The following is a 26,294-nucleotide window of genomic DNA, read 5'->3' as shown; positions in this document are numbered from 1 at the left end:
GCACTTGTGTGTGTGTGTGCTCACTACCGTGCGTGTTCGCTCTCCTGTGAGTGCAAATTCTTCCCGTCTTTGAAATCCATATGCCCTCTCCATGAGGTGTAATATAATTGTCACTGGTGACAAATGGACAAATGCTCATGTCATCTGATTAACAATGTCAGTGTGACACAAGATGAGCAGGAGAGATACAAACATGGGATATTTTAAGAAGTAGCAGCCTGACAAACAGCTTAGATATTCTATTGACTGAGATTTATGATAACGTCATACCTGAACTCCACAATGCTCTTCAGACTCCACATTTACTTTGTATCATTTATAGTGTATCATGGTATGTATCAAGGCTGTCATTAACTTGCTCTGACTGCCAGTAGGATGAGATCACATTTTGCAGTCTATTTCATATCAAGCCTCTCAAATCTTTACTCTGCTGGTGGTGATGCAAGAACACCTCATGTGCCTCTGAATTGGTATAGGTAAGGTGCAGGCATACAGTAAAATAGAAAGAAAGAGACAACCTATTTATTGAAAACCCAGGTTTTGATCAGACCAAAACACATTTAGCTTCTCCACAGTGAGAGAGCATGTTTGTAGTATTGCATCCCTGTTGTTTTAAATGTTATCATAGATTTCAGTTGGCCTACATAAATCCCCTATGGTTTTGTTCTGGTATACTGTCTTGGGTTGAACAGCTAGTCATTAGGTTGCATGACTATCCAGAGGACACACTTGCCCTTCTGATGCATTTAGCCTGTTAATTTACAAGCCTATTTAGTATTGGACCTTGACAGTGGACCAATGTTGAAGAGGCAGCTCTATCTTGTATGGCAGCCCACTGAATAAACAATGGTTGCACTGTCGGCAGACCAATGGATGTCTGTGTATAAAATGAGTGGATGGAGAATCACCATATATGGTTTTCCCTTATTAACGGCCCCAAGACCAAATAGACTACTAACTTGACAGTTGAACCATATTTAGGGGACAAAAGATAATCTAAATAGTTACAATGATGTCAGAAATTTCAGGGGTTAAACTTTTGATCGAGAAAAAATAAATAATGAGCAGATGCAGTTGGCATAGCCTAATAAATGCAGGTCCACACATCGAGGTGCACTTTCTCGAGATGAGGGCGATTGACTGGCAATTAAACTCATGCTGTGACCTAGTCTGATCAACATCAAGTTTAAAACGAACACAGTCATTAATGCGCTAATTATTTCAGACTTGATTGGATTTTGATGAGATTCAAGTTAAGCACTTTTTGAGAAGGGCCACTGGGCAAAAAGTGGTTGAATCAACGTTGTTTCCACATAATTTCAACAATAACTAATGTGATGATGTTGAATCAACGTGGAAAACTGATTGGATTTGCAAAAAGTAATTAACTAAGGAAAGGTCCTCTTTTTTCACCCAACTTTGAACCTGTTACATTGATTATTTCACGTTGAATTCACGTTAGTTTACAACTCAATCAAATGTAAATCAAAACTAGACGTTGAAATGGCATGTACCTATTAGGTGAGCTCCTTGTAGACCAATTCTCTTGTAGCACGCAATAAAAAAAAATGGTGCTCGACTGCGCACACTTTTTTTAATAGAAATAAAAGTGTCAGTAGCGATCATTATAGGGCGCACAAAATTGACCAAGTATGCTAAAATTATGCTTTCATACCTGCTGCCCCGCTCCCTTCGCGCCCTCCAAAGGTTTTAAGGTTGCCCTTTAATCCATCGGCACTGCTACAATCCAGCGGTGCGTCTGTCCGCGGGCGACATCAGCACAGCCTAGATTTGTGTAGGACGGGTCCAATATTGCTTGACAGTGATAGATATCCGGAAATTAAATCCACGCGCACACAAATGAAACACTGCTCGTTTTCTTGGAACAAATACTTGACTGTAGATTGATAGAGCACAGAAAATTATTCAGGTGCTTTCTCGTCCTATTATGCTTTCTGATAGTCAGGCTATTTATTGTCCAATGTGTGAATACACTGTCATCATTTTTTCCCCAGTCTTAACGGAGTGTGATCACCCTTGAAGTGAGAGAAAATAAAATATAACCTAATAAAAATAGTAATAAGCTCAAAATTGAAGTTAAATTGTCCCGACTTCTGCCTCAGTTGCGGCACCAGTCTGTATTCCACGGAGTTCCATCAGAGACTGACTGTACGCACGCGGTGCGCACTAACTTATCATACAAACAAACACCTACCGACCGCTGCGCTCATCACAGACTCGGGAATAACCCATCATAGTCGCACAAGGCCACTAACACTATCCATCGCCACTGGCGTAAACACACTAATAAGCCTACATTGGTTAATCATATCAAGAGACTACACAAAAAATGTCTTTGCTCAGTTTTGCGCAAATACGATCAATGGGATTTTCGATTCATGACATTGAATTGCATCATGATATCGTTAAATATGATTTTTGAAAGTTGTAAGAGACATGACATTATAGCTTAGGGGTATTATTTGCATTGGTCTAGTAATGTGTAAGATTTAATTTAACTTTGGCAGATGTGAGCCTTAGGGGACCCAGTTTTGCATAAGTAGATATATTGTATACCTTTTAATTGTCTTATGTGAGAACAGGTGTGGTTGTATCACACACAAACTAATTAAAACCTTTTAAAGGCGCAGTGCAGTCAAAAATGTGAATTTCTAGTGTTGTATATATATTTCCACACTATGAGGATGGAATAAAAGTGTGAAATTATGAACATGATAATGAGAAATTGCTCTTTGCTAAGTTACTATTTTTGTTTATTTTTGACCATTTTAATTGAAAACAAAAATCACAGTGAGGTACTTAATTGTTACCCGGAAATGATTTGACATTGAGATAATAAAGGCTGCATTGGACTTTTAATTCCTTGTGAACTTCAATAGAGCTGGACTTGGACTACAGTGCAGTGAACTATGTTGGTTTACAGTCAAAAGTGGTGCAGCATTGCCACCATGTGGATTGTTTCAGAATAAGGTCCAAACTTGATGTTGGCAGTTATGTTAAAAAAAAAAGATTTAGAAAGTCACCATACATTTAGCCTACATATCACTTCATTCAATCGTTTCAGGAATGATTGCTAGACGTATGCTTCAGGCAATAAGGTCAGATGCATTTTAAAGAGGTCAGCCATACAAATTATTAAAAAATATTTATTCGGTGGTGAAAACATTCCAGCTACACCCTCCCATTATTTGCACAAATTGCAACATTTTCTTATACTTAATGCACACGTGGGGAAGAAAAATCAACAATATGACATGACAAGCATGAAATGATTGATTTGCTGTGGCAGTTCAGGGAAAAGGAATGTCTTATGAGATATACTTTTCACCAGGTCCTTTGAACTCCTTGAATTAAGACAGAAAACTGATAAGATTTGTCTGGAAAGAAAATCTTATAAAGTTTTAAAAGGCAGAGAGACGTCACCATCAAGTTCCTCTGAGTTTTGGGTAGAGTGAATGTCCGGGCACTCTCGGTTTGAAACGATTGTTCGAGCTGCTTTCCGAAAGGCATCAGCGGCTGTAGTAGTTAATCGCTTTAGTGGACTCCATTTCCCAGAGGCCTTAACACTCCTCTTTGATGTAGATTTGATCATCTGTGTCCGACTCTATGTGCTCCAGCCTGTCAGTTTGTCCACTCATAATCTCATCTGGGGTTTTCATGAACCTGAACCACACATACACACAGTGGTTAATCATTAACTCAAACTGGACAAGTGTGTGTGTGTGTGTGTGTGTATATATATATATATATATATACATACATACATACACATTTTTTTTTTTTTTTACTTCAAATAATAATTGGGTTTTAACTAAACCCTACCATACCTGAATAAGAGTCTCTGTCCTGGCTCTTTCCTGATAATGTTCAGTTTGTAGTAGTGTCTCAGTGCTCGTGACATCTTCTCGTACGTCATATTGGTCCTGTTCTGTTACAACCAATGGAACAAGATAGAATGTTAACACAGAACTTCAAGAAAACCAGCACTGCGGGAAAATGCCTTTTCCAATCAAACACTGGGAGGTGTAGTTCGTTACCTTGTGGTTCCCCCACAGGCGAGCCAGGCCATTGGGGTCCATGATGCGGAAGACTTTGGTCTCTGTGTCCTCCCAGCGGATGTAGTTCTCGTACCGGCTGTCTGAGAGGAGCTGGTAGACGTAGTCCCATAGCAGCCTGCAGTCTGGGAACACAAACACGTTAGAGGTGTGACACATTTCAGACAGTACCTGTTAACTTCAACTGTTTTCTAGCCACACTTCCTCCAGAGTTGGTTGAAGCCGTGACCACCCCCCTCTAAGATGAACCCTGAGTAGTTAGGAGCGTTAGTTACCTGCTATCCGTCCAATGGGCATTGCCTGCTCCTCTGGTGGCAAGACGGGCACGATGACGTGGTGGTTCCTGTAGAGCGCCTCCTCCTGCTGATGCAGAGTGTGCTGCTGGTGGTGGGCCAGTACCAGCTGGATGTGGCCCTTCCCCTCACGCCCATTTTCATGGGGGGCCTGAAGTGGTGGCCCCCCACGGCCATGCCTGAAGTCTCCAGCACCACCTCCTCGCCCTGGGCTGAGCAGCAGGGGGTGCATGGTGGCGCTGGGCATGAGCTGGATGACACGAGGGGGGGCAGTGTCCTGGCACCCGGGGCTGCCTGGGCAGGGGGCCTCGCGGGGTGTGGTGCAGCGACCATTAGGGGCAACCGGGGACACTGACAGAGTGTACAAGTCCTCGGGCAGGTGGTGGTTGCTGTCGGGCAGCTGGGAGGACGTCTGGAGGTGGTCCTCGGCACCAGGGCGTGGGTAGTTGGGGTCCAGGGGGGAGAGGCGTGGAGCGGGGTGGTGTGGCGAGCGGGAGCGATGTCGGAGCTCAATGGTGGGTGGGTGCTGGGGTTGGAGCTCTGTACTGCGTGGTGTCCGCCGTACCGTTTCTGCAATAAAGGGGATACCTAGTCAGTTGTACAGCCGGATGCCTTCAACTGAAATGTGTCTTCCGCATTTAACCCAAGCCCTCTGAATCAGACCGGTGCGGGGGGCTGCCTTAAATCGACATCCACGTCTTCGGAGCCCGGTGAACAGTGGGTTAACTGCCTTGCTCAGGGGCAGAATGACAGATTTTTACTTTGTCAGCTCGGGGATTCGATCCAGCAACCTATCGGTTACTGGCCCAATGCTCTAACCACTTGGCTACCTGCAGCCCCTAGGGTATATGTTTCAAAACATATTTACATTATGTCCAGTAGATGTCACTACACACATTTACAAACTTCATCATGTCTCAATGTATGTGGGTGGTAGATTATTAGTGATTAATTTGGACTGCCCTCTACTGGGTAGGACATTACAACATGTACAGTACACATTTACTTAGTGTTTACATGTGAATAGCTAGTATTCTTTGCCTCTAAGCAAGAAAGAAATATCTTTGCTTCTGCATACCAAAACTAGCATACCGAACAACAAGGAAGTCCTGAGCATCTTAATCGTCTAACCCAATCACTTCCCCTATTAAACATGTAGAGATGAGGAACTGTAGATATTCAACTCCTATTCAACTCCTAGATATTCAACCTCCTAGGTTGTTTAAATATAGAATAATTTCCTTGTGGAGCAGGTTTCACTGTCAACACTCCAACCCCACACCTCTCCTCCCCTCGCTCCTCCTATTTCCTTCTATCCATGCAGGGAAAGGAGTCCAAAGTGTAGCACGAAGAAGGTGAAGTCCCTCCTCTTTTCAGGTGGATAGTAAACAGACTTAAACACCTCTCTCTAGAGTAGACCATTGAACCACTTGTTACTTTTGTCAGATTCACTTAAAGCATACTTGAGAAGCTTTCTCGCAATTGTATTGCTACATGACCAACTGATTTTCGCTAATCATGTGTAATTAAATACTTGAATTGAAGCCACCGTCTAAGATTGTTGAGTAACTCCTGTGAAACAGAAGTCAGATCAGTTGGGTTCTTCAGGGGGAATTACATACGACAAATTCCCCTAGGCAAGAACAGAATTGTGAAATCCTTCTGGCAGACAAGATTGATGAATAACAAAATAATATTGTCAGGAAAGTAACGCAATGGTGATGCGTTCAATATTCCACTCCATAATGGGCCTCAAATGCTGTTGTCTTTCCCCCCATAGGCTAATAAGTTGATTTCATATTGGTCTGGAAATGCTTTCCAAGTGGACTGGCTCTCTAAGATCACATTACAATAATCAACAGCCATCCTAAGGTTATTGAACTCAACGCCACCACATTCCCCCCCATTCAATTCAACGCTTTCCTGTAATCATCGCTCTCCATTCTTCCTTCAGTAAGTGTGATCTCAAGAACACCATCAGGCTGGTGTTCAGTAGGGAGAGTGAAACGCAATGTACAACATGAACTTGTCTGAACACAGATTTTAATTTGCCATTACAAAGCCTTTTGCTACAGTGTGCCCTAATGAACATCACTGACCTTCCAGTTTGTGGTGCTGGAGAGCTCCCTCTGGCAGAGGGTGGAAGGAGTTGCCGGGGAAGTAGGTGGAGGGGTAGGAGACATGCGGCTTCCTTTGCTTCAGGATGTTCTGCAGCAGCTCGTACAGGACGTCCCCTGCAGAATACACAGGTCAGTGGTTAGAGGTCAGACGATACCGTATGAGCCCCTCAAATGAAGCAGCCCATAGACATGGCAGCAGCTGTCAATCAATGTCATCAAAAGGATTTTAAAAAGTTTTAAAATATATGTGTGGACCAAACAGATGGTAAATGATGCCAACAGATCAAGACAAGAGTCATAGTGTTGCTAATGAGTCAGCCTGCCAAGAGACCGTTTCAAGATGTGATATTATTGCCTAGCAACTTCCGTACCTCATCCGTTCTCCTACAAAGCAGCCTACTTGAGGTGGTCATGGATGTGACAGAATCCTAATGGCAAGTCTAGTCATAAACCAACCATGTGACTCACTCCTAGATTCCTGTGTTAAGGCTAGGTTGATTGTGTCAGACGATAAGAAAAAAAGCCTGTAGTATCTTCTACAACAGAGATTGCATTAGCATAACACCGTTTAAAAATTGTGTAAAAATTGCATTATTAGGCCACCCTGAAAGATTTAACTCGCTACCTGTATATGAAGGGCTCTGAGAGAGTATTTCCCTCAAAGAGAATCAAGAGAATGGAGGGAGTTTTTTCACTTCAATTTGAGAGGCTTCCCGTCAGAACATCAAGGAAATGGTTCTCATAAAGGAAGTGAAGACGCCACAGGGACACACACTTGCACACATAAACCCCTTTCAGTTCTCACTTTCTGGCCCTGCTGTTTAACACGGCACTGCAGGGGAAATTCCTGGTGTTAGCAGGTGACGGTTGAGTTCGGTTTGCACTTCCTGATCGGCCGTTTACCCAACCAGTCTCCTACTTCCTCCCCCCAACAATAAAGACAGACAGCAACTCCAATAAGGCAGCTGCTAAATCACCTGATATTGCTCTTCATCTGCTTTCTTCCAGCTGAGCAGATCTATCGACATATTTTACAAATATAGGCTAAAGGTCTATCAAAGACATTCAGTGAATGCCCTAAACACATGGCCATTATCTTAGGTCAGTGTGCCATTTCTCCAATATCATTCCCCCTTCAGTATTAATTATTGTTAAACATGAGCATGTTGTTAGAAATATGTTCTAATAACATAGCAACCGTTTGAATTAATAAGAGCCGTGGGAGGTGGGCGTACCGGAGTGGGGCGAACGGTAGCGGAAGTCCTCCTTGGTGAGGAGGAGCAGGGCCTTGCCATTCATCTGGAAACTGCCGCTGGTGTTGGGCCGCAGGGCAAACTCCCTCTCGGCCCAGCGCAACCACTGGCCCACGTCCTCCCTGCTCCAGAACACCGGCTGCAGGCCTGGGGGTGGAGGGAGCGAGGGGGGATAGGAGGGAGAGATGAGTGGTAGAAGAGAGAGAGTAAAAAGTGTTGGGGAGGAGGGAGACCGGGGGGAAGTAAAGGAAGGAGCAAAGGGAGAGAGGGAGGAAGGAGACAGAGGTGGCAGTAAAAAGGGAAATGAGGGAAGGAGATCAAAGTAAGAGGGATTGATTCGAAGATTAGCAGAGCGGGCGGGGAATAGAAGGGGGGAGGGTATGAGGTGAGATAAGCAGAGTGCAGGAATGGAGGTGTCGAACAAGAAAGATTCATCTTCAGTCATGCGTCCTCACATACAGCGCGTTCATTTCATATTTGCTTAATGTTTGTCAATATCTGTGAGTTAACCTTGGTAGATTTATTTTGCAAAGGAAAGCCTGTGGCTTTCTCTCAGTCAGTCTAAAACATAGTGTATAACTACATATGTATTAGACTAATCTAATGCATAGTGCATAAATGGCAAGGACACACTAAGGAATACCAGAGGAAACAGCTCTGACATTTTTCACCCTTCAGGCTCTGAAATATTTTTCACTGCCGTGGGAACTTACGAGAGCGAAACATCTGCACTGATGGATCGCCCAAACGCATTAGTGACTGAGCAATAGCCCAGAAATCAACGCTCAGGGACCATGACTTTGAAAATGTAACCTTGTTCCTTGTAACCTAAGCAATAACAACGTGGTTAAATCAAACCTTCAGGTGCATTCTATACATTCTTTTAGGAAATGTCATAAAAATCACATTACATTTTTCGTTATACCCACACATGAACAATAAATAGTATTCAAAGGGAAAACAATGGTGTGTGACCGCGGGAATCGGAGAGCACTAGATGTCTAGAAAGTAAACAGCTTGTAATTCATATCAGCTATAAAGCCTTACCATGGGTTTATACGGCATATGAGTCAAGTCGTATTGTTTTCCCAGTCTTGCTCATCGTTTTGCAATTGAGAGTACGAGATGTTTAGCACATAAACCATTGACGGAAAAGTCATTGTTGTTTGTCAGGAACTGTTTTCTTTCGCGTCTGTAGCAAGAGTCTCTCCCCAGGAACAGCGTTGGAGAGCCATGATCTAGATGACGTCATTGGGTACTGGGTGGCCTATATTTACATTCATACATCTATACATTTGTACTAGGCTGTAACCTGTGAACAGATTTACAGTATCGTTGTGCTTCACCACACACACAGCAAACCACCAGAGCTGCATCCATCACACCTACACCAGACAAAGAGCAGCAGTTTCTACGTCTCACTTATCGCCAGGCCTCAAACACTTCCTCTTGGAATGGGACAGCTGTTATCTTTGCCCGGCGGCGCGCGCAATGTCACTGTCACAGGAGTAATCTGAACCCGTGCGCGGTTTCAGAGCGATCGCTTCCCCCCCGCCCGTCAAACAAAGGACGTTTTATACAGGGAACAATCAATATAAAAAGAAACGTCTCTTAGACTGCCAGTTTCCCATTTCTCTCTTCCCTTCTATATTGAGATAGAGAATAGAGATTGGCAGGGTTTGTGAAGGGAAAGTTTATCTAGAATATAGTGTATGGACATAACTAAACTCAGCAAAAAAAGAAACATATATTTTCAAAAATAATTCTAAAAATCCAAATAACTTCACAGATCTTCATTGTAAAGGATTTAAACACTGTTTCCCATGCTTGTGCAATGAACAATAAACGATTAATGAACATGCACCTGTGAAACAGCTTACAGATGGTAGGCAATTAAGGTCACAGTTATGAAAACTTAGGACACTAAAAAGAGGCCTTTCTACTGACTCTGAAAAACACCAAAAGAAAGATGCCCAGGGTCCCTGCTCATCTGCGTGAACATGCCTTAGGCATTCTGCAAGGAGGCATAAGGACTGCAGATGTGGCCAGGGCAATACATTGCAATGTCCCTACTATGAGACGCCTAAGACAGTGCTACAGGGAGACAGGACGGACAGCTGATCGTCCTCGCAGTGGCAGACCACGTGTAATACCTGCACAGGATCGGTATATCTGAACATCACACCTGCCGGACAGGTACAGGATGGCAACAACAACTGCCCGAGTTACACCAGGAACGCACCATCCCTCCATCAGTGCTCAAACAGTCTGCAATAGGCTGAGAGAGGCTGGACTGAGGGCTTGTAGGCCTGTTGTAAGGCAGGTCCTCACCAGACATCACCGGCACAAACCCACCGTTGCTGGACCAGCCAGGACTGGCAAAAAGTGCTCTTCACTGACGAGTTGCGGTTGTCTCACCAGGGGTGATGGTCGGATTTGCGTTTATCGTCGAAGGAATGAGCGTTACACTGAGGCCTGTACTATGGAGCAGGATCGATTTGGAGGTGGAGGGTCCATCATGGTCTGGGACGGTGTGTCACAGCATCATAGGACTGAGCTTGTTGTCATTGCAGGCAATCTCAACGCTGTGCATTACAGGGAAGACATCCTCCTCCCTCATGTGGTACCCTTCCTGCAGGCTCATCCTGACATGACCCTCCAGCATGACAATACCACCAGCCATACTGCTCATTCTGTGCGTGATTTCCTGCAAGACAGGAATGTCAGTGTTCTGCCATGGCCAGCGAAGAGCCCGGATCTCAATCCCATTGAGCACGTCTGAGACCTGTTGGATCAGAGGGTGAGGGCTAGGGCCATTCCCCTCAGAAATGTTCGGGAACTTGCAGGTGCTTTGGTGGAAGAGTGGGGTAACATCTCACAGCAAGAACTGGCAAATCTGGTGCAGTCCATGAGGAGGAGATGCAGTACTTAATGCAGCTGGTGGCCACACCAGATACTGACTGTTACTTTTGATTTGACCCCCCCCCCCTTTGTTCAGGGACACATTATTCCATTTCTGTTAGTCACATGAACTTGTTCAGTTTATGTCTCAGTTGTTGAGTCTTGTTTTGTTCATACAAATATTTACATTTGTTAAGTTTGCTGAAAATAAAAGCAGTTGACAGCGAGAGGACATTTCTTTTTGTGCTGAGTTTATATAGCCAGTGAACAACTTGATGTGTAATGGAATGTTTTATGCAGCCTATTCCATCACTACACAGGGTCTACTTAGATAGTCTCCACAAACAGTCAAGCCAGAACCAGAGTCTGTGAAAAATATTACAGATTGTCACAGGGGCCATGCATCTGGTTATCTAGCTGAGCTGGATTTTCATTCAGGGGCCAATTGGCCCCCGATGGGTCACATATGACAAGTAAAGAGCCCTTTTATGAGTAAAGGTGTAAATCATACAACAGTTGGATACCGGTGTTCAAGAATAACATGAGGACTACATCCCATTGTTTGTAGAGATTTTAGAATGTCCCAATGAAATATGTTTTCATATCCTTTCATTCTAATGCCAGCTCTAGATTTTAGATTGAACAACCGAACAATGCCATTGACTCCCATGAACAAACACCATCAGTAAGGTAGCACCTAACAAGAGAACAGATCTAATTACCATATGCTCAGCATCCACCAGCTGTGTCGCCTACGGGTGACCCCTTAATCACATAACCTTAGTGATGCGTACGGCGTGCAGGGAGGCCCTGGTTGTGAGGTCACTGCCATGGTATGTTCTCTCCAGGGCTGGAGAGAGAGAGAGGAGAAAGAGAGGGAAGGCATAACGCTGCCAAAACTCCACTGAGATCCGGCCTGCTGGACCCAGCCATCTGAACAGGGCCCAGCGGAGGGGGGGAGGGGGCAAACACGCTTGGGCAGGAAGCGATCCAGCATGGGCTCCATTTCAGCACAGGAAACTTCCTACGGTAAGGTTAGGGAGCGACGCTGTGAGGTTTATCAACAGTCAGCAGCAACGGAGAGAGCAGACAGAGAAAAGGATAGAGCAGGGGAGGGGGGGATAGAGAGAGTGATGGGAACCAGAAACAATAACGGAGAAGTGGTAGAAAAAAGAAGACCAACAGGAAGAGAAACGGATATTAAGACTCAGCAGACAAACACATGGTGAGAAAGAGAGAGAGGAAAGAGAGACGCTGAGGTAGCCAGAAAAAGATCAGGAGGAAAGAGTGGCAGTGCCTCTTTGATTAGCCCCACATCTTACTCTGTCCCTCACAGGCTCAGAGAAGTTTCCCCTTTCGCCCAATCCTTTTCACATTTCAGTTGTGTAAGAACCTGCAGATTTACTGTTTCAGTGTTCATGACCAAATCAATTTCAGCCCCCGCTCTCGTTTCACCATCCGTGTCTTTGTTGGACACCATCTCGGGTTTCTGGTGTGCAGTCTGTTTGTGTATGGGATGAAACACTCTCGAACACGACCCGAGGATCCAACCGAAAGGCCCTTGACTAAACCGTGGGCTACTAATCCTCTCTGATGACACACAATTTTCACTCTGTGGATTTGCAGGCCCCCGCACACACACACACAGTGATGCACGCTGTTGCCGGGGAAACTCGGAAGCGCATGGGATGAATGAAGGAGAGAAGGGATGAGATCACTGGTATCTTGTTTCGTTGTTACCCTCCACAACCTCTTTAACTCCTCTCTCAGCAAAACAGAACATACATATGTGAAATATGTGTCCATTCTGTAGACCTCTAAAGGTCAGACCAGTAGTGTGTGTGTACAGTTTTACCTGGAATGAATAAGAAAATATTTTTTCTGAATGTACTGTAAATGCTGTAGAAGTTGGCAAATGCTTTTGACAGCTAAGGACTGGTCAAAAGTATGTTTCCTGAATCAATGATCTCTATAGTCATTCACCTTTGCTGCAAATGTTTTCTTTCCTTCTTGAATGAAGAGGCAGATATTGTCTTCCATTCTTGATTGAAAATAGCTTTTCTTCATGCAGGGTAGGAGGGAGAAGAGGCCTTTTGACCTTGTGAGTCAGACATGAGGGTGTAACACCTTACACATTTCCCTTACTCACACCCTCTTCTCTCACTCTCCCCGTTTCTGTCCTTCACTTTATCCCCCCTCCTTTCTCTCGCTCCAGGTCAATATGCAAACTACATACTTTACCTCATCGGAAACTGTGTGTTCCAAATCCAGCCGGATTGGACTCCATCCAGTCAAAACAAGCATAAAACAGATTACCAATCAAACGCTTGGTTTATGGGCAGGAAGTAGCGCAACCTGTTTGATAGTATGTTGTGCATTGGGGGCAAGCTGGCTCATGTACTGTAGTTTGTTTTCAACAAGTTCCTGCCTTCACTGATTCTATTTATGCGTTTTTATAAGAGAAGGCCAACCCTCTTTTAGAAAATGTAGGAACGAGTAGTACTGTACTAATGCTGTACCTAAAAAGCTACACTTGTGAATCTTAAATGCACACCTACCATGCTTTCCTTCTCTTTGGGAAAACAGACCACAGAACGTGTACATGCTAGATAGAGGTTATTGTTCAAACATTTCATTTATTCTAAGTTCTTGGTTGGTATTCTATGGCTCTAAGCTCTCATTTGTTAACCAGTGTGCTCAATAAGATTTTAAAAGGTAGTCTGTTGAACCATTTTAAGGGCATAGCTAGCTCTGTTTTGTCTGTTTGAACAATAACAGATATATATATATATATATATATATATGACATGTTGCATACGAAATTATGCAGATGTATTAGGAACAAACATCAGCCCAGCTAGACGTTTCAGAGATGTTCAAGTGAATAGCTGTTCTCAATTTGACCTCATTGTTCAATCCAGAATTATTCTGTACTAAACCACAATGTCATGGAAATTAGCATGTCATCTATGCTAATGACATCTGCAGTAGGCCCTTCACTTAAAAATGTCAACTGCCCCTTAGGCCGTTTAAAACCAGAGAAGTTGGTTATATGTTGCATCGATATGAGTTAGAAACATCAATTGTAGGGTCAACATTATCTACAACGTGTAAATAGGATAATTTTGGTCATGAAGTCAGTCTCATCCAAAACGGAGTTCTGTAAATGAGTTTGTCGCGACTTACTGGGGGGCTGGGTATGGATTACGGTCATGCCCACTAACACGAGAGAAGCAGCTGTACTGATTTGCCTCCATCAGCTGCACGCGCTCTATCCAATCGTAGCAGCCAGAACCTCCAGACAGTAAAACAGATCTGCCCATTACACAGCACCTCAGACTTGTTTACATAAGACAACTGATTCGCCAACGTTATGTTGAAGTAACCCTTGACCCTAAGCCCTTTATGGAGTGGCCACTTGATTATGTTTGATAGTGTCAATCACTCGAGTCGGACACTTTTTTGGGGCAAAATGAGACGATCAGAGAGCACTTCTCAATATTCCAAAACCCATTCCAAGCATCTTGTATCCCCCGCGATTTGTTTTGTAACATGACTCCCTATTAAACACTGCCAGACAGACTCACATTCTGGTAATAGATGGTGAGAAAGTAAAAAAATACAAATAACAGCACCGAAGCACACAACTCGCCACTGACTTAATAAGCTGATTGTGGCCTGGCTGCTCAATGTGCCTGCTAGCTTCTACTTATTAGCTTAATTCACAAACACAGAGTTGGAACTTTGCTAGCTAGCAAGTGATTTTGTACACTGATAAACAGTGTGTTGCTTGTGTTTTATTTACAATAGTTTGACAGTTTACAGATGTAAAGATATTATTGTTCTCAGAAATCAGTCCTGAGCTCGGAGCCAGACTTTCCCGGCTTGATAGACTGTATGCAGTGCACAGACTAGTTTTTCATGCAAATGTTTTTACTTAAGAATTACTGCACCAAACAGCCTAGCTAGATAGAACACGACTAAGACCTCCGCTGCAAAACCGTCTAAATTAATTAATATTTTGAGGAAGTGGTTGTTGTTGCAACAGTCACTCAGGAGGGACAAACACCTGCCAAGGTACAATAGACCCATTTCTGTGTTTGCAAACATTGCCTCACGAGAGCGATACGCACAAGTTGGTGGCAGAACACGGGGAAGTTCTTATAGAAAGCCAGCAAAAAAAGCCTCTATTTACATGTTGCTTTTGATAGCATTTCACACTCCTTTTGGATTATAATGGGACATTAAGGCTCGTATGAATGTTTGTGTCATCATCGCAAATCAACTGCATTTTACTTTAAAAACACTTGAACTTCTACCAGTAAAATTACTCTTTGGCTAGCTTTTGCTACAGACTATGTCAATGAGCATTAGCATTCTAGCTAACAACTGTGGCATCCAAAACAGTTATTTTGCAAAGATCACATCCAAATATAATCTTATTGACTATAACTATAATCAAAACATAATTGTAAGTGTATGAGAAGCCCAAAAAGTTATTTTGTTTAGAAGTAATAAAATCTAAATCTAGGCTATGTTGAATGGGCACAGATGGTGATGGCTTTCTTACTGCAGCGTGCATCTGTCAGTGTGTCGTGTACTGGAAAGGGTCTATATACAAACATAACACACCCACATCAAACCACACCCCCAAGACAACTCTGGTTTGGCTTCAGTTATGGTCTCTAGCATTTCTTATTGAGCAATCTTCAAAACAAAGCCAAAGGAACTGCAGTCGCCCTTTAAAGGCAGAATGGGCAGCATTAGCAACATAGCGATGTCTTTTAAGCATCAATCAGTCTGGTGGGCTCAGTTTTCTCCCTGCCTGGTTTAGGGTGGGGAACTATGCCCCCCACTTTCCTCTTAAACCCCCTTCCTTCCATGATGGCATGTGGAGTGTTTCAAACAGGAAGAGAAGGGGGCTGCTCTCCACTTGGCTGTTGGCATGTGAGAACAGTTTCCCTTTCAGAGGGAGAAAAGGGAACGAGGGGGGAAAAACAACAACATTTATTCAGGAAGCGCCGTCTGCCCACTCAGGAAATTCCTGAGGATGAGAACGGCTTCCAGGGGCAGGAAATTTCCCCTCTGAAAGGCACTGGCGTACACACAGTCACACATATACAATGACTGCACACACACAAGACACTCAAATACCCTTCTGTGTGTACTGTACCGTTGATATGCACGCAAACATCTTTACACATACAGAAAGACTCCACAAACTAGTATGCAGGCACACACACACAGTATACACAGTACAATTACACAGTACAATTACACAGAGTGATATGTGGACATGCACACACAAGGAGATCGATTAATACACAAGCACACACCAACTCCAACATGCATGTGCCCAAAGACAGTCTCACACACACACACACACCCACACTCTCAGCCACCCACCCACACACACACAGTAGAAACCCAGCTGTGAGAAAAGCAAACACAATCTATTGAGAAAGGTTTACAAAGAAAAACAGCAGCAAGTCAAGTATCCAAGAGGAGGCTTCTTTCTCTGTCACCCAGCAAGAGATTTCTCATGTTCAATAAGCTTCCATGTTTAATGTAAACTGTACTCTCCATACAAATTCCCATAGACACTCACTCCATATTCTTTGAACTTGTCACAGGTGTCTCAATGTTACATCCCCATCAGTGCCCACTCGACTTGTCGTGACGTCAGTAAATAGCGTGAATCCCTTATTGCAGTGAGCCTGAATGCTATGCTTCTTAGTGTCTGCTAGGCGGGTGACCTTGAGGCTGACACATTGCAAGACAATTAAGTAAACACAATTAATGTAATGGAATTGAGGGTTGAAAAGCCATCCACTTCACTCAAGCGGTGACATCTAGTGCAACCAAACAGTAGAATTAAGTGTTTTACAGCTGTGCTTATTTTCTTTTCATGTGCATGTTCTATAGTTCAACAATGAGACAGCTAACAGACAGGAAATTGGAGGATTAACGTGAAAATCCGCCAATGTGATGGAGAAATGTAACCCTAACTTCACCACTTCAAGAACATTCACCCAGACACACAGGGAGAGGCAAACCTCTCCCATTCAGAGTGGGGTGGTTTCTAACACTCCTGGCTAAAAGGGTTAAAAAGAAGAGTAGCATTCTTTGAGAGTGAGGAGAAGGCTGCAACTCTCACCCTGATCTAATCCACTTCCTCCTCAGGAAATGGAGAAGGCGGATTTCTGCCCAATGCAATTTCCTCTCCCTCTTTTTTCCCCCTCTTTCATTCTTTCTTTCAGGAAGAGCGATGGCTTTGAGCCAAAGAAGGTTCCAATAAGAGGTTTGAGTACTGAAGGCCTACAGGTGAAGGGTAGTTTATATATTTCACAGAGTTAAAGACAGAGTCAACATGTAGAATGGAGGGAAATCTTGCCTAATCTAAAGATTCAAACAAAAAGTTGAATCGAAGCCCACAGTCCAGCAGACCACATTCACCACGCCCAGATAAACGGCCCAAACAGACAACCTCAGGCCAAAACAGACATGTTAAACGTTCTTCCTTTTTCTATGGCAATACAGAAGGGGAAGTAGAAATGGGGAAATTCCTCTATATGGTCCACGTGCATGGACACTACAGGTCATTTCTATTAGATATTGAGCTTACCACAAAGTGTGTTAATATACTGGTATAATTTATGAGTACTGTACCATATCTTTGCCAAACACACCAACAAACCGCCAATATTTAGGTCAATTAGCCTCAAAAGTTCCCACGACAAATCATTGGGCACAAACTGGTAGAATTAACGCTGTTTCCACGTCATTTCAATGAAATTGCGTTGAACCAACTTGGAATAGACGTTTAATTGACGTCTGTGCCCAGTGGGAAGATTTATATCCAAACTCACTGAAGAAATACAAAGACGAATCTCACTACTTTCTAAGCCCTAAAAGTCATACATGTTAAAAGGTGCCTGGTTAAACATTAATAGTTTTTCACACAGAGCAGGCCCAGTGACTCTACAACTCTATAAACACCCAGTCTATATCCTGGCCGTGATCCAACCCCGCCTGTTGTTTTATTGGCTCAGGCAGTGGCCGGTTGAGACCTGCCATCAGCTCCACCAGACAGTACATGGTTGTCATGTTCCCTCCTCTCCTTGTCCCTCTTCCTTCCCTTCCCTACTCTCTTTTTTGAGGCACTTGGGTATTTTACTGGTCTTAAGAATAGGTAAAAAAAAAAAAAAACATGGTTTCCACCAATGCTCTCACTTTTCCAACCATGTCAGGTCAATAAACACCTCAAATCGAAGTTTATTCGTTACGTGCACAGGATACAGCGGGTGTAAATGATACAGTGAAATTCTTACTTGCTGCTCTTCCTCATCAGTGCACAATAATGTAAAGTAGCACAGTAAATCAATATACGCATCTGCCCTCTCAATACAAATCTTCTCTTTACCTTGCCTCATATTTACAGCCTTCTCCCTGCTTTCCTTCTTGTCCGTCCTGTCCTGTAATACCTCACTCTCTCTCCTATTTCTAGACTCTCCCCAGCCCAACCCATCTCCTACTTCCTTTCTTCTCCTAAACTCTTTACATGTTATACTCCTCCATTACACTGGGCTATTATTCTGTGCTGTTCTCTATTCTCTTGTACTGAGCTACGTTGTGTTGTGTGCTGTCCTTCAGTACCCTGAGGTGTTATTGTACTGAACACTGCGGTGCTGCTGTGTACTGAGTTGTGTTGGCTGTCACTGTCCTGCTGTGTTGCATTCCACTGTGTTCTACTGTGTAGTGTTCCAGTACAGTGATTCTGCTATGGTTCAGTAAAGACGTCTTGTGTTGGTCCTTGACCCTGGGTCTGCTTCAGCACCTCAGAGGAGGGATACATGAGTAGGTCTGTCTGTCTACATGCGGAGAGTGATGCCAGTTGGAGTGATGACGTGACATGCAAGTAGCTATAGTAAATCATGGCTTTCAATCTGCCATTTTCTGAGGTCAAATGCTCTCAAAACAAATGTTTATGGGATAAAGAAAATGTAGGCTGAAATGACAAAGAGATTTGTTTGTTGATTATGACTGTCATGTATTCTCTGTGTGCGCCTGTGGGTGTCATGAGTTGTGTGTGCGTGTGCGTCTGCATGTTTGTGTGAGTGACTCACGCAGGTGCACGGGCAGCCTGGCAGGCTCGTCCTCCATTCGGCTGGCTGGCCTGGCCGTGGGAGCATGGACGGGGGAGGAAGTGGAGTTTGGCAGGGGGCTCACGGAGGAAGGACTGAATGAGCGCCTCTCCTGCTATGAATAGATACACAGAGACACAAAGCATGCCTTAGTTACAAACCTCCCCGAAAACCATCCTTAAACCCAAACAGCCTGAGAATCACCACACCGAGAAACTATAACACCATTTACACCATTTACACATTCTTTATCTAAGTGATAAGGGCCAATCTTTTTATTCATAAAATCGTATTAGACTTATTTGGAAAAAAGATGCTGGTGTGTTTGCATGGTCAATGCAGCCAGTCACAGGAGGTTGAACTTACTGGTATTTGTGCACATTTACTTATACAAAATGTAACCTGTCAACCTGACAATGTATGCATGTGCTGTTGTGTACAATGGTATTCTAACATCATTAATTTGCCTCTTTCTACTCTGCACCGTCTATGGACAGCAACAGTTAACAGGTGAGTATGTATGGGCCAATCAGTGCTGCTGAATGTGATGTTTATAGGCTCTCCGTTTGCCAACAGCAGCATCTTATAACATGGATTGGTGATTCATTCAACCAGTCAATCTAAAATGGCTAGTTCCTATTAGCATACTGTACTAGGAACTCACTGTGGCATATGTAGCAATGAGCTTTTAATCTCATTTTATTATACAGACCGCCCTACTCTTCAAGAATACTTAATGCATTTTGGTAGCCTATAGCCAACAATAATACACTATATCAAGTCTTACTTTTAGAAGATTTTGCATGTGTACAGCCCAGATTTGACAAGGTTGTGTACGGTCAAAAAGGGGTTCAGGTACAGATGGGGCCGAGGGGGGGGCAAGAGAGTGAGTTTGTGTGTGAGTGTGTGTGTTTAGGGGCATACATATAGCCTACAATAACTCTGCTACTTTTCTCTGCAAAACAATATCATTCCAAAATATCTTTAGGCCTACTCTCCTAGGGTGCATCCCAACAATCCCAAATAGTTTCCCTGTCACCTGAAATTTGAAGAGACATCTTTAGACCTTTACTGTAATGTAATAACATGATAACCACCATGCATTTAATAATGATAACCACCAGCACTGCAACTGTTTTACGCCTAAAAATGTCAGGTTTACATATACAAAATGTATTCTATAGAAAATGAATTACCTGTGTATATGCTATATAATTGTGACAGATACATTTATATTACCATGAATAGTTTCAACCAATAACATTAATTGTAGGCTAATATGATCCATAAGGATAGTCACATTTCTGGTGGTTTTCAAACAAGCCATATGGCGCGTTCAAAACAACTGGGAACTCTGAAATCTCCGACTTCTGACTTCAGTGCGTTCATGACAACTGGCAACACAGAAAAAAAAACAGCCCCAGCTGGGAAAAATCTTTCAATGGTCATCCAACTCGGGATTTCCAAGTCGGAAACGGGGGCATCTTTCTATAGCTCCGACTTTCCGACCTCAAGATCACTGACGTCATGATTTGACCTCGTTTTTTCCCGAGTTCTCAGTTGTCTTGAAAGCACCAATAGCCTATGAAAACGAACGTCGTGACGAAAAACGTTTATCTCAGGTGTGCTGCGAAGTCGGTAAACTTGTAGCGCAGCATGGATGGACTTACCAGGCGCTGCTGTAGTCTACAACAGAGCGGCGAAACGTTCCCCTCAGCAACAGATGATTACCAACACACACGATGCAGTTGTCAACAACACGACTGCGTCAAGCGCATCTCACCCCGGGGTCCTAGAACTTGATTCTGCTTTATAAAATCAACAAATACCTTTGTTATGATCTGCGATGAGGATTCTGACATGTCTCGCTAAATTCAGGAAGTTCTCCTCTTCCCACTTTCCTTTTCCCGTTCTCCTCTTTGAAATAAACCAGAAAAAAACCACTCACACCCGACTCCCTGACTTGGGGAGGGTTACAGGGCCACGTAATAAATACGTTTAAGGTTTGTTATCGATCCATTATATAACCATGTTTATCATAAACGCTTGAAAGTTCTTTGTTTTCTGTTGGTGCTGTGCTCTACATTTCGGCGACGCGTTGGTTAATTCTCTTCCTGGAAGACAGGACTAAATGGCAGACATCTCGGTTGTGCTGCTCATTGACTTGGACGTGTAAACGGCGAAATGACGTGAATTTCAGTATTGAGCCCAGCCCCCTTGTTACAGAGGGTTTGATTGCAGCCTGGATAAAAAAAGGCGTTCCTTGCATATAATTATCTTATTGGCTTCCCGAGTTTCGTAGGCGTTTCTTATTGGGGAGAAAGATCTCCAAATGGTTCATTGCTAGAAAGAGACGCCTACGAGATCCAGGTAGCCAATTACATAATTATATTCAAGAAACACACTTTAGTCTAGCCTGCAGCCAGACTCTCTTCTGCAGCCACTTCTTTCTTAAAGGTGTACCCCATATCGGGATATTGCCGATTATGTTTACACACGGAGGGCTGAGTGTCTGCGTGTTATGCTCCACCCTTGTACTTGAGCGATGCATTAATTATGGCTGCAGGGGCAGTATTGAGTAGCTTGGATGAAAGTTGCACAGAGGTGCCCATAGTAAACTGCCTGCTCCTCAGTCCCAGTTGCTAATATATGCATATTATTATTCGTATTGGATAGAAAACGCTCTGAAATTTCTAAAACTGTTTGAATGATGTCTGTGAGTATGACAGAACTCATATGGCAGGCAAAAACCTGAGAAGAAACCCAAACCGGAAGTGGGAATTCTGAGGTTGGTCGATTTTCAACCAAGACCCTATTGAATACACAGTGGGATATGGATGCGTTTGCACTTCCTACGGCTTCCATTATATGTCAACAGTCTGTAGAACCTTGTCTGATGCCTCTACTGTGAAGTGGGGCCGAAGGAGACAGGAATTAGTCAGGTCTGCCATGACCTGACCATGCTCTGACTATGCGCTTTCACATGAGAGGGAGCTCTGTTCCATCGCACATCTGAAGTCAATGTAATTCTCCGGTTGGAACTATATTGAAGATTTATGTTAAAACATTCTAAAGATTGATTCAATACATCATTTGGCATGTTTCTACTGACTGTTACGAACTTTTTGACATTTCGTCTGCTTTTAGTGAACGCGCTTCCTGACTTTGGATTTGTTTACCAAACACGCTAACAAAAATAGCTATTTGGACATAAATGATGGACATTACCGAACAAAACGAACATTTCTTGTGGAAGTGGGAGTCCTGGGAGTGCATTCCGACGAAGATCAGCAAAGGTAAGTGAAGATTTATAATGCTTTTTACGAGTTTTGTTGACTGCACAATTTGGCAGGTAACTGTATGGCTTCCTTTTGTGGCTGAACGCTGTTCTCAGATTATTGAGTAGTGTGCTTTTGCCGTAAAGCTTTTTGAAATCTGACACAGCGGTTGCATTAAGAACAAGTGTATCTTTAATTCTATGTAAAACATATATCTTTCATCAAAGTTTATGATGAGTATTTATGTTATTTGACGTGGCTCTCTGCAATTTCTCTGGATATTTTGGAGGCATTTCTGAACATGGCGCCAATGTAAACTGAGGTTTTGGATATAAATATGAACTTTATCGAACAAAACATATATGTATTGTGTAACATGAAGTCCTATGAGTGTCACCTGATGAAGATCATCAAAGGTTAGTGATTCATTTTATCTCCATTTCTGCTTTTTGTGACTCCTGTCTTTGGCTGGAAAAATGACTGTGTTTGTCTGTGATTTTGCGGTGATCTAACATAATCGTTTGTGGTGCTTTCGCTGTAAAGCCTATTTGAAATCGGACACTTTGGTGGGATTAACAACAAGATTACCTTTAAAATGGTATAAGATACATGTATGTTTGAGGAATTTTGATTATGAGATTTCTGTTGTTTGAATTTGGCGCCCTGCACTTTCACTGGCTGTTGTCACATCATCCCGTTAATGGGATTGCTGCCATAAGAAGTTTTAAGGTCACTAATTAGTAAGGAACTCCCCTCACCTGGTTGTCTAGGTCTTAATTGAAAGGAAAAAACAAAAACCTGCAGACACTAGGCACTCCGTGGAATGAGTTTGAAATGAGATGTCCATTCATAGCCATCAAAAGTGGGCTCAATAAAAATGTGCCACTGGGGGCCCCTGGTGGTTCAAGAGGTCCCAGGGGGTCCTCCAAAAGGTGCATATTTTAATAAAACTCTCATAACAATATTTTCCCTCTATAACATTTGTCAATTATACTATGTATGTAGGCCCCTCAAACTCAACTCGGGACCTCGAAGCCAGTTCCATGGCATTTTGAGGGGCCGCTTTAGACCTGGGACTTAATTAATAGGTAGAACAGAAAACCAGCAGGCTCCGGACCTCGTATCCGGACCTCGTAGGGTAAGAGCTGAGTACTCCTGATGTAAGATATTATATGCCTATTATCAGCAAATTAGCCCTACTCTCCCTATGTGTACTTTTGCATGAAGCCCAACATGGCGTTCAATGGTACACTTACAACATAGGCCAGAGACAACAGGGGCTATCCCACCTCTGCCACCAATGTAATATGAGAGAGTTTCAATCTTGCTGTACAGCCGTGAGTGTAACTCCCTGGCATATGGTAACGGCAGCACAATCATCAGTGGAGGCTGCTGAGGGGAAGACGGCTCATAATAATGTCTGGAATGTCGACCGTGGAAACCACGTGTTTGATACCATTCCATTGACTCCATTCCAGACATTATTATGAGTCATCCTTCCCTCAGCAACCTCAACTGGCACTCACATAGTATGCAGCGTAACACTATAAACAATTATGCACAAATGTAAGGATGCAAATTGCAACAAATTAATGGCAATATATTGATAGTTACATGTTTAAAAAATTCTGATCACTGTAGGTGATTTGACTGACATGAATTTCCCCTGGGCCTAGAGTTTGGATGGGATGCATCTGACATCTACTGGGAATAGTTGGTATTTTTTACAGTAGACAGGCGATGGTAGACCTCCATATTTACACTCCAATGATAAAGATTCCAGGCCTATTTATATAAATACTATAACACATTGGCTAGTGTCAAGATCTTGCTAATTATTTTGTGCAATATGAACGCTTTATTGCATTGCAGAAGAAGGAATGATCAGTAAGGTTATACTAAGTTTCGTTTTCGATTCATTCACCAGCTTCCTTCTCAACACATCATTTCCTCGTCAGAGTTCCGAACCATATGGAAAGAATATAGCTGTGTTTAACGGGTTGAAGAAATGACGGAATCGACAATAACTAAACTTATTTGTGCTAATCGTGGATCAATGAACGTCGATGAATTAGATGCAAATTTTTACAGTGACTTGCAAGGCTCGGTGCGGGATGTAATTACGAATAGAGCGAAATTTTGTTTTGTTGATTTTAACGGAGAGGAAAGGGTGGTAGCCAAGACTGGAGTTCGACTGTGCAAATCCAAAGATTGCCAGGGATGCCGAAATTTACATTTTTGTAAACGATTCATGCTTGGGGATTGCCCATTCAGTCGGAGAAGGTATGGAACTTCAACGCTTCCCAATTTTGTTACTGTTGTTACCGTGACGCTATTTTAATCACAAGGCCTGCTCTGGGGAACTTTTGGCACATAGCCTTTCCCTTTGCTTCATGGCAGGGATCATAATTACAAATCTTTTGACTGCAAATTGACCGCAAGAATCCCAAACAGATATAATATTTCACTGAAACGTAATGATTTCAAATCTTGCTTACATTTGTATACGATCAAGTCTCTCTATAATTATGCTTGGGAATAATTGTAACAGATTTCTCAAATTAAAATCACTTGCAGCTGATCTCCTGGTGTTTTTAGTATTTTATGTCCAAATAAAAATTAACAAAAATATTCGGGTTTTTTTGCTCAGAAAACTTGGGGAGCAAATATAAAACAACCATTGCTGCCAGTTGTGGAACCCTGCTTTATGGCGTTATTGATGTATATTGAGAGCCACCAGGGTTGTCAGGTGAAGATCATATTTTTAACCAATGACCCCTCAAAACCCGCGCACAAGGCCGGAGAACTATTCCCCCATTTTTTTTCACACAGCAAGAGAGGAGTTGCCACATTTATCCAATAAACCCTTTTTTCCATAACGTCATCTAGCAGTTAGGAAGGAATATTGCCATAATTTGTAACGACATGGGCTGAGGTAAAATTCGGTTTTCCATCAAAATAATGATCCTTCTGAGCTTAAGAATATGTCGCAAGAGAAAAGATAATTCACCCTTGTTAAACATTTTCCATCAATGGATGTCGATTTAACTTATTTTGACTGCTATAATTAAGCAATAAGGCCCAAGGTGGAGTGGTATATGGCCAATATAGTACGGCTAAGGGCTGTTCTTAGGACACAGCCCTTAGCTGTGGTATATTGTCCTACCACAAACCCCTGAGGTGCCTTATTGCTATTATAAACTGGTTACCAGTGTAATTAGAACAGTAAAAATAAATGTTTTGTCATAACCTTGGTATACAGTCTGATATACCACAGCTGTCAGCCAATCAGCATTCAGGACTAAATAAATCCAGTTTGTGCATGTGCATAACTATAGATAAATCCGACAGGAGAGTTTGAGTGATGAAAGTTGGACAGAGGATCTCAAAATCTCTGTCCAATAAACACTATTTTCTGGCAATTGTGCCATTATTATGTGCCAGATGTTAAGTCTACGAACTGTTATAAATGGCCTATTTGCGAGCTTGACATGTTATTTCAATAGGAATAGGCTATTGACTAAAATCAGTGTTTATAATTGCAATTCAACTTTGCCTTGTTTTGCTGAACTAGATGCAGGTAGCCCATAGCCCCTGGTAGGCCAACATCTAAATTCAGGGAAAAGTCCTCAATGAAACTGACATTGAGCTGTGACCATGATTACAATTGATAACTTCCAATTTAATTAACTAAACATTGCCATTAATAATTGCATAATAACATAAGGCTACAACAACAAACTGAAGTTATAGGCTATTTATTAAATACATTTGCCAGCTCCAGGTAGGCTACACAAGTGGCACAAATTGATATCGTGATTTCAACGTATTCATTGTATCAAATGGTAGGCTACAGTAGCCTACAATGGCATAGAAATTAATAGCCTACTTGATGGCCAACATATGCAAATCTATCATTCTCCACATTTAATGTCACTTTTTCCCTATAACAGAAGCATGCGAGGGAATTCCAAAACGTCCATTTCAAATTTCCACTTGCGCAGTGCTCGAGACCCAAAAACCCTTTGCTCGATTTGATTTTCCATAAGAAAAGTTGACATTAGAATGCAGTTGACTTTAAACCAACTATCTAAAGCGCTCTAGTGTGCCTAAAGTATTTTTACAATGTTTTGTCTCCGTCATATCAGTTCTAGCACATTAATGTTTTATGGAAAAAGGTTTGGAAATAGGTGTTTCCATAATGACCAATCTAAATAGTCTACCTACAA

At 42.7% G+C, this 26,294-nt stretch overlaps 2 protein-coding genes across 6 annotated transcripts in view; one reads left to right on the top strand and one right to left on the bottom strand.

Annotated features, from left to right (window-relative positions):
• Positions 1–2,859: 2,859 nt before the first annotated feature.
• Positions 2,860–20,962, bottom strand: LOC120032016 (transcription factor ETV6-like). Of its 4 annotated transcripts, none has more exons than XM_038977924.1 (8): positions 20,458–20,962; positions 18,770–18,902; positions 7,725–7,889; positions 6,469–6,603; positions 4,352–4,939; positions 4,059–4,201; positions 3,849–3,949; positions 2,860–3,684 (listed from the first exon to the last, which is right to left on the bottom strand). In XM_038977924.1, the coding sequence occupies exons 2-8, from the start codon at positions 18,804–18,806 to the stop codon at positions 3,582–3,584; spliced, it is 1,272 nt and encodes a 423-aa protein (XP_038833852.1). In that variant the 5' UTR covers positions 18,807–18,902; positions 20,458–20,962; the 3' UTR covers positions 2,860–3,581. The 4 variants fall into 4 exon arrangements, with proteins under 4 accessions (XP_038833852.1, XP_038833855.1, XP_038833850.1 ...); XM_038977927.1 differs by having other exon boundaries at positions 18,770–18,899; XM_038977922.1 differs by having other exon boundaries at positions 20,617–20,962.
• A 2,863-nt stretch (positions 20,963–23,825) lies between these two features.
• The window catches only part of LOC120032032 (protein mono-ADP-ribosyltransferase PARP12-like), a 34,617-nt gene continuing 32,148 nt past the window's right edge, over positions 23,826–26,294 (top strand). For both annotated transcript variants that reach the window (XM_038977948.1, XM_038977947.1), the window contains exon 1: positions 23,826–24,348. In XM_038977948.1, the coding sequence (XP_038833876.1) occupies positions 24,074–24,348 (275 nt within the window). In that variant the 5' untranslated portion in view covers positions 23,826–24,073. The remainder of the gene's footprint in view (positions 24,349–26,294) is intronic.

This window comes from Salvelinus namaycush, chromosome 38 (genome assembly GCF_016432855.1).
Source record: "Salvelinus namaycush isolate Seneca chromosome 38, SaNama_1.0, whole genome shotgun sequence".
In the NCBI taxonomy this organism is placed as follows: Eukaryota; Metazoa; Chordata; class Actinopteri; order Salmoniformes; family Salmonidae; genus Salvelinus; species Salvelinus namaycush.
This window is presented reverse-complemented; position numbering and strand designations above follow the sequence as displayed.